Source organism: Netta rufina (genome assembly GCF_964035555.1).
Source record: "Netta rufina genome assembly, chromosome: 2".
Classification (NCBI taxonomy): domain Eukaryota; kingdom Metazoa; phylum Chordata; class Aves; order Anseriformes; family Anatidae; genus Netta; species Netta rufina.
Window position 1 is genome coordinate 36,704,157 of NC_140124.1, and position 16,597 is coordinate 36,720,753.

At 39.7% G+C, this 16,597-nt stretch overlaps 1 protein-coding gene across 1 annotated transcript in view; it reads left to right on the forward strand.

Moving 5' to 3' along the window:
* Positions 1-16,597, forward strand: part of CHN2 (chimerin 2) — a 163,254-nt gene that overhangs the window by 87,498 nt on the left and 59,159 nt on the right. Inside the window, exons 4-6 of the mRNA XM_084282987.1 lie at positions 1,976-2,007; positions 5,078-5,191; positions 8,237-8,522. Of these exons, the coding sequence (XP_084139113.1) occupies positions 1,976-2,007; positions 5,078-5,191; positions 8,237-8,522 (432 nt within the window). The remainder of the gene's footprint in view (positions 1-1,975; positions 2,008-5,077; positions 5,192-8,236; positions 8,523-16,597) is intronic.

Consider the following 16,597-nt stretch of genomic DNA (forward strand, 5'->3'; position numbering starts at 1 on the left):
TTCTCTTCTGCGTTTGCTTTTTCCTTTTATTCCTGCCCCTTAGAGCTCCAAAATGTTTGCATCAAGGTATTATTCTTGGGCAGGAGTTTCAAGCGTTTGATACTGCTATTGTTAGTGCTGTGCTAGGAAAGAAATGCCGAGCTAGAAAAGAAGCCCAGTAAGGACTTGATTGAACTCCCATAGGACTTCCATTGAAGATTCTCATTATCTTGTACAGACTTTAGTTCATTTTGCACGGTATTGGAGCCTTAGTGACTGCAGGGTACAAAGGCGGCTGCTTCAATTTAGTGCAAGGTGTATAGATGTTTGAATCAAAAAAGTGACATTTATGCATTTGTTATTGAGAAGTAAAAGGCGTTCATCAATTTAAAGTTTTTTATGAGTGAAATAATGAGATTTAATCAAAACAAGAACAAAGGTCCTTATTGATTCTATGATTCTAGCGAGATAAAGTGGTGAAAATTCAAATTCATTGGTTTTATCCTAAGTAATAAAATAGTCCTGAAACCACAATTTCTTTTCATGTGTGTGTCACTACGTATGAAGGAGTAATCCCATTTACGTGGGCAGATTTACTCAGGTATGCACTCAAATTATTTTAATAATTGGGAGACTTTATATATACATGTATCTTTTATTGAGTCCTGCTGCACTTACGCATGACAATGCTGGCTGAAGTTACAGCTGGGTAGATGACACTATTGTTAAGCTGAAGGGAGACTGGAGAGGAAAAATCATCTCCTTATTACAACACTCGAATAAATGCATATATCTGAATCGCTTAAAATCTGAAAATTAATACGTAGCAATAAATTACGTACTAATTGAATCGATTTCTGCACATGGTAAGGTACCAGTGCCCCAGCCCCTGTGTGAAAGCTGGGGAAGACGTGCCCCCTGCTGGCATCCTCCTCCTCCTGCTGCACAGCTGCCGGCCTCCCCGCCGGCCTCTGCCAAGACACAGAGACGCAGGTTGTAGTCCTGCTCCTTGATTTACCTGTCAGCCCTCTCCAGGAGCTATGAATTTCTTGGAAATATCCTCACTTAGCATCTTTGCTGCATTCAGTAAGTTAGAGCTCGCCTCAGCGGTGTATGCAGTTCATCAAGAAGGTTATTTGGCAATGACAGCAAACACAGCAATGTAAGTCTTCATCCAGAAAGCCACGGTGTGGTTGTCCATGGGTTGGTTGTATGCAGAAGCTGCAACTGTTTAGACCAAATAGGAAATTTAACAATCAAGGCAAACTGAAGACAGAGGCTATAGAAGAAATAAGGGATTATGAAGCTGGGGACCTTGTTTTTTTTTAGAATTTACCAAAAATGCTTGAGTAAATTGGTGCTTGAGAAATGAATCAAAGTGTCAGACCATCCCAAGTTTCTGTATAAAAACATTACATTCCTAGAACTTGGTTCCAAGCTCTTTAAAATAATTGGGAGTCCTTCCAGTGACTTTGGTATACTTTGGATCAGGCCCTCAAGTTCTTGAGACTTGCAGGAATTTAAGACTACGTCTAAATCCAAAAACCTAGTTTTTCCCAAGGATAGTTTGGATAATTTTTGTTTTGTTTTGTTTTTTATCTTTGGTTGGTTGCCATATATAGGCAAAAAATGTTTTTAGGAAGATAAAGGATGTGTAAAAAAAACAGTCTTATTTTATTAAATAAATGGTAGAGTGGCAAAAAATACAGTAAACTATCCTTTATCCATTTGATCAATTTTATGGAATTATGTGTAGTTCCATAGGTTTTTTTCACCATTGATACATGCTATTCTCTGCAGAAATACATCAATACAAACACCTCTTCTTGTTTCATTTTTCTGCTTTTCTGTGTTGTCATGTTCCAGTCACAGTTTTGAATCTGCAGAATTTCAACACTTAGATGGGTGCAGTAGTACTCATAACGAAGCACAGTTTATGTTTCTTATTTAAAACCAAGTGTGTTTAAAATATTTTTTCTTTTCTTTCAAAATTTAGGTGGAAAACAGACCAAAGTATTATGGAAGAGAGTAAGTATCTTTCTCTTTTACGTATCTGTTAGCTGTATCTGAAAGTTGTAGTGCTAGAATTAAAAGCAAGCAAACACACGAATAAAAAACACCACCACAATGGAGTTCTGAAAAAATATTTTCAAAATATCTCATTTTGCCTTTTACTTCAGCTGAAAGCTAAATACCGTGAATGCCTAATATTTTAGGGATGTTACTGTCCAGTACTTCTGATCACAGTGGACTGTGCCACTATTGCAGGCTGCGTGTTTGTGTTGCTTCTCTTAGGACAGTTTGGGAAGGAAAACAAACAAAAAGTGTTTTTTTCCTTTTATTTTGGTTGTCACTTTAATCTACCTGTGGTCCTGCATTGGGCTGGGGACGAGAGAAGCATTTTGTCACTGTCCCTGCCTTTTGAAGTATGTTCCTGTGCTTTCTCCACCCTAACACCCAGACCTGGTTATGGAAGTATGCATGTATGCTGCTGTGTGTCAAAATGCTATTCTCCCTGGTAAAGTCACAAGGTCCAAAATACCCTGAGAGTTGGTACATTTCTATTCTAAGACAGATAAAAGAATCACTAAAGTACAATTCCTTTGTGCTCAGCAGTTTTCTTGCCTATGAGTAGGTTAAAAGGGGCTGGATTCAGCACTGGCAAGGAGCTCTGAGCAGGTAGAGCTGAACAGAAAAGCCACTGCAGCAGGCACCCAGATCTCCTGGTTACACACCATTTGCAGAGCTGGCATTTGGCCTTTACTGCTGAGGCTTAACCCCTTATTGCTGGAGAAATTGCTTAGATCCTGTGTTCTATTTTTCTTCCATCCCAGACACATAATCTGTGTTTAATGATCCTTTCCTACTATCAAAAAGCTCAAGAGCCAGCAGCTTGCCCCTAATTACTGTAGTTTCATTTTTTAATGTTATCTTAAACAATTGGGAATTCAGATCTAGCCACCAAAGTACAACTGAGCCAAAGATAGTAAGTACCCAGCTAAGTAACCCATCACGCTGTCTCAGGCAGGCTTTTAAAACTATTACCACAGTCTTTTACCGAGGCAGCTTCCAGCCTTTTGGCATGCTGTAGGTTTGTGGAGTTGGCAGGAATTGCAAGAAATCACCTTTGTGAGATCACATCAGTTATTGCCACTCAGAAAGAAGATTTCAGAACAGCTGACAAGTAATTGACTCAGTATTCAGTAGTGCTTGGAAAGAGAGTCAGGAATTTCTAGGGAAAGAAACAGAAAATAAAAATATATATATATTGCTGTATAAATCCATGGGGTGGCTGCATTTTAAGTATTGCAGGTTGTTCTGGTTCCTCTCTCCCCATTCCTCCTCCCTCCTTTTTAGAGAACATATAGAAGAAATGAAAGGCAGAGCAAAGTGATGGGCAGCAGCACCTGCCATATGAGGAAAATAAACAGGCCTTCCTCAGTGGATGTCCAGGAGAGGGACATTCAAGGTGTCCCTCTCATGCTCATTGCACAGGATGCTGTGGATGCCAAAAGCATAGCAATATTGAAGGGTTTCCAAGTGAGGTTCTCCGATTCATGAAGGGTAAGGTCACAGCTGATCAGACACAACTTCTGGCTGAAGCAGTGATGGACAGACAGGGATGAGAAGTGAAAGTATTTCACTGTTTCCTGCACTCTTTCTGTAAGCATTTATTGTCTGCTGCTGTCAGAGTCAGGAGAATGAGTTCAGGCGATCTCATACAATGTACAGCTGGTTTATGCCCTTGCATAAATATACCAAAAACATCTACAAGAAAGCGTGGACTACCTAATACTTACTATACGCGGTTAAAGAAATTTCACAGGTGCTTCAATATCCTGTCCCAGTGGTTTCTTATACTGAGCACCAGGAGAGCTCTCTTACTAATATCTTACCTAAAACCCGCTTTATTTCATAATGAGCTTCTGGCAACAAATAGCCTGTGCTCATTATTTTTAACTAGGCATATGAATTGCCATGAGTTTACTGGTAAAGACCTGCTTAAATTATTTCATCTAGGGGATGCTTGTTTTAATTTGGATGTGGCAGAATATGACTGTGTCCCTACCAGTACAGAAAATATGAATCAGTTTACATATATTTTAGTATAAAGTCACTATGGAAAGATCACCTAAACCTAGTATTTCCAACATTTATTAGTTGTGAAAAGACAACTTAAGAGAACAGAACAATTGCATTTACATCCAGAGTGTTTTTCTTCTCTTTCACTACCATGCCAGAGGCAGTATTAGAAACATGCCACTTCATATGTATTGTCAGGAAAGATAAAGTGCTTAAGGCCAGTACGTCTTAGTGCCATTTTTCAGAGACAGCATCAAAAATAGAAACTTTGAAAACCTCTGAGGAGACCCTCAGAGAATTATCAGCCAACAAAATGTGTGTAGAAGTTAAGACTTGAACTGCTGTAAAGCCTACATTTCTACTTAAGGAAAGATTATTGATTATTGTAAGTTTAATTGGGCATCCTAGGGCCTCTTTCTTTCTTAAAATAGCAATGGCAAAAGACTGTTTTGCTTTTTTCCAACACTGAATGAGGAACTGAAATAAAGAAAACAGAATTGTTCTCAACGATATTCTATATCTTCTTCTACTTCAATATGTACAGAATAGAATTTTGAGTAATTGTTGCCATTTTTCTGCTCAGTTTCAGCTACAAAATTAGGTAAGCAATGTTAATATAAGACCTAAAGCAAACCAGTAATAGGAATGACCTCTTATTTTAATTTTGTCATCTCCATTTTCAATAAAAATGATACCATTATTGCCCAATTTTCTATTCTGTCATAAAGCCTCTAGAAGGGAAACATAGATTAGTAGAGGAGAAAAGTTGTGAAAAGATGGGGTATTTATGGAAAAAGATCTCTGGGGGACACCAAACTGTTCTTTGCTCTTCCTTCTTCACTTGCCCTGTCCTTGCATTGGCAGAAGGGATCGGTTTGAGGTTCAAATTATCACAAAGGTGTGAGACAGTGTTGTGTCCTGTTGCATGATTTCAGTTTTCCAATGGTTTCTTGGGTAGAAGGGGATGCATTTCTGGTTGAATTGTTTTGAAAGTCACGGCAATGTCTTTCCTTAGGTTTCATGGCATCATTTCTCGGGAGCAAGCAGATGAGATACTTGCTGGCGTAGAAGGAGCATACATTCTTAGAGAAAGCCAGCGGCAACCCGGCTGCTATACACTTGCTCTCAGGTAAATGCTGTTTTAATAGAGGTTTATAGTTCAATTGTAAATGTATTTAATGCAGGAGGTTTTGTGTCAGTCCCTTTTGAGTAATGTCTGTGTCCATGTCCACTGGACACTTCATGGTGTCAGGTTGGTTTTGCACCCTCTTGTCAGCAGTCTGACAATCGCAGCACTGCTATTATTCAGTCTGTGCTTTAGCACTTGTCTAGGAAATTCCTTTTCAGAAACAGACTATTCTTTTTCAACATTTTTGTTACCTAGAGTTGAGTGTTGCAGTGAGATAAACATGGAGCTTCTCCTTGAAAATTGTATGAGCTGGAGGTGAGGACAGAAGGGGGAATGTCCTGGCAGGGGACACAGACAGGTTATTCTCCAAACTCTGTGATGTGTTTTACACAAACACCAGCAACAATAGGTGATATTTAAAGAATCAGACTCTAGAAAATCCTCAAGTCCAGCAGCTGACCAGCTGTCAAAGGCAGTATACCAGAATTGAATTTTCTTCTCCTAAGTGGAATTCAGGCTTGCTGGAGAAATACAGTGTGAACCATGGGATGCTTTTGCTCAAAGGTGGAGGACACTGCTACTCACCTCAAAAATTCAGGGAGATCCCAAGCTACAACCTCACTGCCTTTCACAGGTGACTTTCCTTGAAAATACAGCTGCTCTTGGTGTAGCTGTACCATTCAAAGCCTGCCTGCATGACAATCTTAAAGCTGCTATGAGTTAGTAGGAAAAGGACCAGATACCCTATTATGTTTTAGAATCATAGAATCCTAGAATGGTTTGGTTTGGAAGGGGCCTTAAGGATCACCTAGTTCCAGCCCCCCTTCCGTGGACAGAGACACCTACCACTAGACCAGGTCGCCCAAAGCCCCATCTAGCCTGGCCTTGAACACTTCCAAGAATGGGGCATCCACAGCTTCTCTGGGCACCCTGTTCTGGTGCCTCACAGCCATCAGAGTAAAGAATTTCTTCCTAATATCTAATCTAAATTTTCCCTCTTCTTTTTAAAGCCATTCCCCTTCATCCTAATACTACACCTCTTGACAAAGAGTCCCTCTCCAGCTGTCCTGTAGACCCCCCTTAGGTACTGGAATGCCACTGGAAGGTTTCCCCAGAGCCTTTTCTTCTCCAGACTGAACATCCCCAAATCCTCCAGCCCGTCTTTGTAGGAGAGGTGCTCCAGCCCCTTGATCTATCTTTGTGGCCCTCCTCTGGGCTCGCTCATCCATGTCCTTCTTATATCAGGGGCCCAAGAGCTGAACTACAGCACTGTATGGGCTGCTGCAGGGAAAGTTAACATCCCAGCCAGACCCACTACAAGCATTCCAGGTGGAGTCTCATGAGAGCAGAGCAGAGGGGGAGAATCACCTCCATTGCCATGCTGGTCATGCTTCTTTTGATGCAAGCCAGGATATGGGTGGCTTTCTGGGCTGCAAGCACTCATTGATGGCTCGTACTGAGCTTCTCGTCAACCAACACCCCCAGGTTCTGCTGCTCAGGGCTCACCTCACCTCACCTCAGGGCTGCTTCCATCCATTCTGCTCCCAGCCATTGTTTGTGCTTGGGATTGCCCTGACCCAGGTGCAGGACTCTGCACTTGGCCTTGTTGAGCCTCGTAAGGTTCACAAAGACCCACCTCTGAAGCCTGTCCAGGTCCCTCTGGATGGTGTCCCTCCCCTCCAGCATGTCAACTTCTCCACACAGCTGTGTGTCATTGGCAAACTTGCTGAGGGTGCACTCAGTACTTGCTGGGGGGTTGACAAAACAAACTCCTTAGCAGTGTGTTACAATGCTTACAGCATTATTCTTTCTGTGGGACATGCACAACATAAAACTCTTCCATTTTCACCCTCCTGACGGTAAGCCAGAGTAGCAAAGATGCTCTAGGGAGTTATCCCAAGTGATATGGTGCTGACATCTTCCTCAGAGTTCATATCGATGTGCAGATGGTAGAGCTGGAAAAGCTGGTGAGTCATGCCAATTACAAAGTGTTGTAAATTAAAAGCAACTTTTGTCAGCTGAAAGAGAACAAATGTGATTTTTTAGGGTTTTTCAAAGACATTTCAAAATAAAGAATAAAAAGATCTACAAAAGGATGGGGATTATGGCAAATTCCCTGCTGTTTTGACACAGCAGCATGATTTCTAAGTCCATTGGGAAAATTATTTGTAGACTCAAAAACTGAATTTGATTATAAATTGGAAATTCATATGAAAAATGTGGGTAAAAAGTAAGAGACTTAAACAGTTTGATTTGAATGCACGACAAAGTATGCAGAAATATGCACATTTGATGCAATATAAGGACCATTCAACCTAATGTCATATCTTTAAATCCTTTAGTCAGGAGTAGGATTCCACCTTGGTGTTGTAGCAGAATGTGCTACTATATCACTTTGCTTTTTAATCCATTTTTTTTTTTTTAAAAACATAGCTTGCACCTACCATAAATAGGGCTACCATAAATAGGGCTAGCATTACCCCACAGAACATGAGGCATCTAATTGTGCCCGTGATTTAGGAGCTCAGTCTCCCTGCCTTCCTGTCAGAGGGTGGTTCAGACCCCAGGGGTTTTAAGTTGTTTGTTAGAGGTGTCCACCTCTCTTCAATGAGTGATGACCCATGGCAATTAAGATTTTCCAGTTTCTGCACCTCAGAAACATTTCAGGATGGAACAGCCCTTAACACAATTATGCATCCCGGTGTAAGGTCATGTCAGTGACAAGATGCCTTTCCATTTGCTGTGGTAGTCCCTTTAGGATTTAAATTAAACCATTTATGTGTGCGTCACATGGCTTGTTGCAGACAAATTGGCCTCAGGTCTGTAGCCCACTCCATGTGATGTAATTAATTTCAAGTGTGAATTTCGGTTGGGATACCACAATGACGCAGTTGCATCATGTGCATATTCCATATGCAATGTAGATACATACACTCGTCATCAAAATTACCTCCTGTGTGTTTTGCCAGAGTGAATTCTTTCTCACACTTTTCCCTTTCTTCTCTCCCTCCTTTTTTTCTTTTTTTTTATTTCTGGTACATGCAGATTTGGCAATCAGACCTTAAACTACAGGTTGTTCTATGATGGGAAGCATTTCGTTGGGGAGAAAAGATTTGAATCAATCCATGATCTGGTAACAGATGGCTTGATAACATTGTATATAGAAACAAAGGCTTCAGAGTATATTTCCAAAATGACGACCAACCCCATCTATGAACACATTGGATACGCCACTTTGCTTAGAGAGAAAGTGTCCCGGAGGTTGAGCAGAACAAAAAACGAATCAAGAAAAGCAAGTGTAACAAGTGAAGAAAATACCCCAGTTGAAAAGGTATGTATTCAGTTTAACATTTTGGCAGTCAGTCATTCTATCAAATGTAAAAGAAAGTCTTTTATCTAAAGACAATTTAATATATATTTTTATATACGTCATCAAGTATTACTATCCCACTGAAATGTTTATATCCTGTTAATGTGATCTTGGCTCCCAACTAATATTTGACTGGAGCCTATGATGAAAGCTTTCTAACAAGTAACAAATGCAAATGTTTTCATTGTGTATATAAATGTATATGCATATATATATACTGGCTAACTGCAACTGAAATTGTTCACAAGTTACATTTCTTCATCCATGTATACTCGAGCGTATTCCACAGTAGGTCTCTGATTATGAACCTGGTTCCCATCGACCGTTCACCATAGCTCAAGTTTGTTATCTTTCCATTCACAGTGCAAAGCTCCTCTCTTCTGCCAAGGCCTTGGTTTGTGGGTCTGAAATTGGGGTGTCATGTGTCTTCCTCCTCCTCTCACTTTCCTCATTTGAAGTGGGCTTTCTTTGATATCCTTCTCTCATGCGCTCATATTCCATAGCATTGTATGGACTAGGATTTACTTATATAATGATATATTGGGAATCTCATGCAGTTAACGTCCAGCTGAAGATGTAAAATTAGAAGTTCTTTTACATATGAGAAATAGTCTTGTATCCACAAGACATGGATATTTTCATTGCCTATGTGGCAGGGCAGTAAGAACTCTCAAACAAAACTTTTTTGGAGGCAGATGTTCATGGTGAATTAACTAGTTGACATTTGTGAATGTATTCCTCCTGTATAACTGATGATTTTGGTGTTCTGTGTGCTGGCTAGCTAGCTGGGAACTAGAGATGGGTTGTATTTGGGAATCAAGGGAGGAATTCGCTGTCATATATTAATATTGAGGAAAAAAAAAAGTTTTTTGTTTTTAATATGTATCTGTGTGTGTATCCTCGTCACTCTAGGACATTTCTAGCATAGTTATTATCTGTTGGGTTCATGTATCGGCACTGACTGATGATATACTGGGTTGGATTTCGCAGTGGTAGCAATTGCTCCAGTAACTGACCTGGCATGTAAACCTATTCATCCCCTGTAAGAAATTAATTCCATTAATAATGACATTTTTAAAGAAAGGTATACTGCCTCAGGGAAATCTCATCCCATCTCTCCTTTGGAGAATGGACAGTATGTTTTAGATTTGATGGCATTACAATTTGCTAGGGGACTGGATGCTACACAGAGAAAGGTTTCCAATTTGTTTGGTTGACTCCTGCATTTGGACACTGGTTGTTTGTTAATGCTGTAACAGGCACAAGAAATTGAATTTTGACTGTTAAATGACTGTAGCATAATAAAACAATTTTGATCATTGACAGTCATGCTATGTTCTCCAGGAAATTTTTGAACAAAGAAAAACAAAAGCAAAGGTATTCAAAATTTCAATATTTTCCTAGTTTTATTTACAGTTTTTGCAGTTGAGGACTAATGGTCTTTTACGTACTGCATTGCTCTCAAAGACTTCAGAGGGAAGTTTTAGTAGCTTGTATTTCATAACTGATTATGTGGTGTGTTTTGTTTTTTGTTTTTTGTTTTTTTTTCTGGGAGTAGGATGTTGTTTTTCTGGCTAGGCAGTTTGGGGTAAGTACTGAAAAAACACTTCTAAAACAACAATGTGCTAGCTGTTATGAAAGAGCCCCTTCCCTCTCTCTTTCACCACCTCCTTTTTGCTGACATAGGGTTTTATGCAGCTACACAGTAGGTGACTCTAGAAAACTGTTCCAGATTAGAAGTAACTGAGTTTTAAGGTGAATTTTCAGCCAGATTTTATACCCAGTCTTCCTCATGTGAGTGGAAATGCAGCACAAAGGACAGGGTGAGACTTTCATCTGATAACAACTCAAAAATAATAATAATGATAATAATAACGGTTTACAGTGACTAGAAAGCTCCATCCCTATTTCTGGGTACCTGTGCTCAAAAATACCACTTTTGGACCTGATGTAGCTTCCACTGTTGATTATAGTGGAAATACAGCTCTGGATCTCATTAGTGGTTGGATTAGGTCTTTTCATCTGTACTTCAGCTGAATGAAATTAAAATGTTTAAAGTATTAGTTACCTCGGAGGTGATTTGTGGTGCAAATGGCAGTGCCTCAGGTCCTTATCCTACAAGCACTTATCTAGATTTTTGAACAGTCAAGCAGTGGCAGCCTGCAAGCCTGCATTCATGTAAAAATAGCTGGCTTCAGCTAAGCCATTGCATTGCTGGCAACTGTCTCTGCCTTCCTCCCACTGAGGGAAAGCAGCAGAAGGAGAAATAGCAGCTGTTTCTAACACACTTTCCTTGCCAAGAGGAGTAGGAGCCATCACAGCTACAAGAGGAGCAGGGCTAAGTAAGCAAGGTGGTGTGCTCACACGCCACATCAGCTAGGGCCTCAGCACTGATAAGTTAAGAATCCCAAGGCTCTTCTTCACTGTTACCTGTAGTTTTCCATCATCTCATGCAAATCAATGTGAGAAAATGCTACTTTAGGTGAATTATTAGCAGCTGAAAGAAAGTTACAGAAGTCTTTACAGTTCCTACCATGTTTGCTTTGGCTTTATATGTTCCTAGGAGAAGCTCAGGAGAGGTTTGGAGAGCAGGCAGAGATGCAGAGACTGTCATTCCCCTTTCTTCCTCACAGTAACCTCAGATTGAATACATCATTGAAATACTGAGTGTTTGTCAGTAATAGTTCAAAGAGACAAAGGAAGCTAAAGGGAATCTAATTCTCGTTCTCATACAAATTTTAATGTCTTCTAACATACAGAAATAAAACCGAGAAAGTGGTAGTTCAGAGGTATTAGTATCAGATTTTTGCTTGTGGTTGTCATGTGTTGTACATTTCAAACAAAGGGTGTGCTTTGCCCCTAGATCAAAGCCTTTGCCTGCAACTACTCCAATAAAACTCATACTACTAGAATTAAATGTATATTCATGATGTGTATTCAATGAATATTCGGTCTGACATATTTCTGCAGAGTAACTTATTTGTTGCATGTGTGAAAACATAATTGAATTCTTTGTAAGCTGTACTTTCTCTGGCTACTTGAACAGGTAAAAGGTAATTTTTCAGTAATTGAACTGGTTTATTTGAAAGTGCTGCCTGGAGTATTTTGAATATTTCATAAATGATGGGGGGTAAGCCTTACACGCAGGACAGAAACTTGCATTATTTCTCAAAAGGAACAAGAGAATTTAGCACTCTGAGGTTAAGCATCAGTGCTTCTGTTACAGATTAGGCTTTTTACAAGTGAAATTTTGTTTTATACTGAAACCAATTCCAGAGTGTGAAACTGCAGCTGAAGGCATTCATCTCCTTAGCAGATTTGTTACACCGTGCTGGGAATCAGTCCCTTCCGTCGTGTCCCATGTTGACAGCAGAAATTACTAAATGTCTCAGTCATTGCGGAGCTGCGGCTCCCCTTTGGGTAGGTCGGGGGAAGGTTGTCACCAAGGCACGGGCTGGCAGGGGAAGCACGCATTTGAATGAAATGTCTTGGTGCTGCCTGGGGTATCTGTCTGTTCCCATAATTACAATTTCTTGGAGGTTGTAATTAGTGGAGTCATGCCCATTCCAAAAGGGAGGTGTGATATGAGGGCTGGATTAAGCTGTTGTTGTTCCTGCTTTTTTACCCAACATCTTTTGTAATAGGCCAAATAAAATGTTTGCTTTAAGATACCTAATGCTGATGTCTCATCCAAAAGTTATTTCTGTCTAATTTTGAAGAGGTACTAAATTCATAGATACAGACTCCACATTTTAGTCTGAATTGTTTGAAAGATCTTTAATCTAAAAGGAGCCACAAAGACTTTGGGGAATAAAGTGTTGCAGGAGAAGAGCATGCTGCAAATATTTCCTTAGCAGTGCAGGCGATTGTCCTTTTAACATGGTCCAACTTTAAAAGGGATTTTGGATAGGGAAACAGATTTTTGTGTAATGTACATTTGAGCACTGTTTGTTGTCTGGTTAGGGCTGTGACTTTGGCTTGGGCGGGCTGTGATCCCCTGCTTCGTGCTCCATTTGTGGAACGCCATACTTGGGGAAAACCAACGCATAGTGGAAGGTTTAGGGCAGATAAGGACCTCGTGCTATGGAGGTAGAAGTATGACTCGCTGCGAGCAATTAATCCTTGTGTAGGAGAGAAAAAATTGCCATAGTCACTCAGCAAAATACGTCATTTCTGAAGCGTTTATCACTACCATATATCATGTTATCATGAAACTGCTGCCATTACTGCGTCAGCCGTCTTTATATCTCTGGCAAGGAGAAAAAAAATTATTTCTCTCTAATCCTACAGCAGCAAGTGAAATTTGGGAAAATATATTCAAAGAATTGAAATGATGAAAGTAAATGCAGCTGGAGTTTAGGGACCGTTCTAGGCAGGTAAAAGCAGTTGTTGAAAATAAACCATCCTGGCTTTCTCTCTCTCTTTTTTTTCTTTTTTTTTTTTTTTTTTTTTTTCTCCAGTCTGCTGTTACAGAAGAGCATTTCATCAGTTTGGGTTGTCTTGTAGCTTCTCAAATATTTATGGTAGCATGGGGAGAAAGATGAGAATGGAACACCGGAGTACAAGAAAAACTTTGACAGCAGTTGAGCTGCAAGTATTTGCAAAAGGGTTGGTCTTAACCTGTCTGAGAGAGGACAAACTACTGGTAAACGCAGTAAAAAATAAGGAAGGTTTTGTCAGTGCCAGGTCTCCACTCACTTGCATCCTGGCAGAGCTCCCGTCGAATTCTCTCCAAGGAGGATCTGGCTCAGTCAGTTCAAGCATACCAGTTGCACATGAAATATGAGCATGCTTGGAGCTGGGTCTGGAGTGCCTGTTCTGCTTTCTGGTTGTGAACGCATGCCAGGAGCAGCAAGAGGCCTGCAACAATGACAGCCTAGGAAGAATCATGTAGCATTTTGAGCTCAACCAAGAAAGAGGTGCATGCGGAGAGTTGGCTTAGCAGCAGGACAGTGCAGACCACTGCGTATTGCTGCTTGGCACGGTGACCTCCCAGTCAGTTGTGCTAGAGCTCCTTACTTTACGTGCATTTATGTGCAAATGACAAAGCCCATTGTTAATACCATGGCTACAACTAAGGAACTGGAAAGATAAGCATATTACGAAGTCTGGAAGGTTGTAGATTTCTTCGGCAGAAAATCCCACACAAATGATAGATAAGAAAGCTATTGCTATTAAGGCAAAGGTGACAGAAAAGGAAGAATAACTTTGCTAGAAGTAGAAGTTGGTATTACTGTCCTCATTAGTCATGCTGCTCACACACAGTTTCCCACAGAATGAATTGCAGGACTTCCAGGAAAGACTGTTTTCTAACATCCTTTAATTGTAGATGTAATCTGGTTATGAAACTAAATTTTGTTAGGGGCACTACAATTTTCCTTACATCAAAATGGCGCAGGAGATAGCCAATTTTAAGAGAATCTGGTTTGGTTCAGTTTTTATAAGTATTTGCACTTTTACATTTTTATTCACACCACGTCCCTTTTTGAAGGCCTTTCAGCCTCATCCTACTTCTCCATCTTTTGTCTCTTCCCCGAATTTTCTCCAGGTGCTGCTGTTAGCCAGTGATAAAGAAATCTTTTAAGTCTTTCATTTATTCATTATTCTTTCCATTCTGCAGCTCCTCTAAACCTCTAATGATCCCATTACAGGTTACTAGCTAGTATTTAACTCTCTGCTGAGATGTCTACCCAGATGTTGAGCATTTCCTTTCAGGTGAGGGCTGCAGGGTACAGCAATGTGCTGGCAGCAGATCAGGGGGTTAAGGGGATAGTGAGCAGAAACATCTGTTCATGCAGGCTCTGGGCTAGAACCGCACTGATAATTTGAGCTGGTGTGTTTTACATTGCTTAGTGAGAGCAAATTAAAATGCTCACTTCTACAGGGACATTAACACCCCACCACCACCACCACCTTCTTTTATTAGGGGTTAAGGTCTCACTCCTGTATGCACATCCACACAGTTCACAAGGGATTCTCCATGGCAGTACTGATTTTGTGCAGAAGATGTTCAGGCACCACGCTGATAAGCAGCACCATAAAGCCTGCACATGAAAATGGCCTTCATCTGCAGATTCCAGTAAGACATGCAGTGATAAAAGGCATGTGGCATTTTTGCATCTACAAGCAACAAGCTTACACGTCAAAATGTCTTTGGGAGTAATTAATTCCTTTCATCAATCACTCTGGCTTGTCCTGAACAGCAGTATTCTGTACACACAATACCCCCTGTACGTACTGAACTGTGGCATGCCCTGACACAAGTACTTAGCTACATACCCCACTGTCTTCTTTAAATAACTGTTAGCATTTAGTATTGATTTAACCAAGAACACTCCTTGGTATTATACTACAGTGAGGAGTAGTTTATAAAAATACAGTAGATCTGGCGGTAAGCAGATTTATATTTGGAATGACAAACACCATCTTCCAGAAAATTTAGCTGCTCAATGATTTTCTTTTGCCTTTTAATGTTGGCATTCTTTTTGTATTTTCCAGTGTGTCTCATTGTGCCTCTTTACAGCTTCTTTTTTTTCTTTAAAGCATCATAAATATGAAATAGGTAATATATAAGGGATAAAAATAAAAGCTACCAAAATACAATCATGGAAAATATCTTTTTCTAATCCTTCCCTCTGGCTATCTATATTTGTGCACAGGATAACAAACATTTCTTTGTGGCACACCTAACTAGACTAATACCTAATGTTTTGCTTGATTAGGAAAGGTTTTCTGAGAAGAATAATTTGGGCTCGTTTTAACAGTAATGAAAATTGGTGGAATCAAGAGAACAAGAGATTCCATTGCAAAGTGTTTGCTTACATTGCTTCTCTGAGCTGGTAATGTCTCTCTAGGTTGCTGTGATTTGTTACATTAATACCAGCAGCTGAGGATTCATGACTTTTGCCTTAAGCATAATCAGTGATACAATTATGCCTGAAGAGAGCTTGTAAGTTTTAGACAATGCTAATTTACACAGATGGCATGATGTGACAGATATGATCTGATCCAATTGCTAGTGACATTAATGGGAAGACCCTCATGATTTCACTGGGTCTTGGAGCAGTTCAGGGCACTACAAAGTATATGTAGCAAAGGTGAATATGAAGTTTGTTACAGCTGAAGGATTTCCTTATGCAGTATTTTGTAAGGGTAGCCTAGTGGAAACCATGCAAAAACTTCATGCCTGAATCTACAACTCCAGGTGTAGATTCTATCTACAACTGCAGATAGATTTTCTCAAATGAGAATGTCAGATTAGTACCAGAAATGATTAGACGCATCAGAAGTGTTTTATAGTCGTGCTAAAGCAAATGCTATTTGGCTCTGTATTTCTTCAAGTGCAGTACTGTATCTGCAGCTAGGCTCTGCTGAATACATAAATTAATCTTTTCCTCTTGGGTATTTTCCTATTATGAACTAATTAGTAATTTTCATAAAGCTGGATGTTTGTTGCATAAAAACATGCCTTATTTGATATATTACAAATAAAATGTTTATATGAGGTGTTTTTTTTGTCTTGACTTTTATACTCTTTAAATAGTTTGATGGTATTAAGTTAGTATAAACAAGCTTACATAGAGACTGGGTTGGAGCTTTCAGTACAAACAATGCATTTGTCTAGTCACTGGAAAATAAAATTCAATTTTTAAAGTAAAAATCCATACTTGATTATCTCACACGAATCTTGGAACAGGGTGTAGGAATTGGCAATAAATTCTTATAGGTGCCTGTAAACTGCAGACATTTGATCTTGGAAAACAAGAGTTTAACTTCTTAGCAGTAAGAAAGACACTTATTTCTGTTAGTGGAGGATTTGGAATTCGTGTCGAAAGGGATATGTTTAAATAGTGAATGATATTTATTATTATTATATATATATAATAAGTATTTTAGTTATATTGTTGTTTGTTTAGGTCATTTATTTTTTTGACTAATTCGAAGGAAAACAATAAATTTGTCCTCTGTGTTCATGCTGGACATGAAAAGAGATGACAGGCCTAAAATGCAGTGATGAACATTGCAGGTTAGATAGT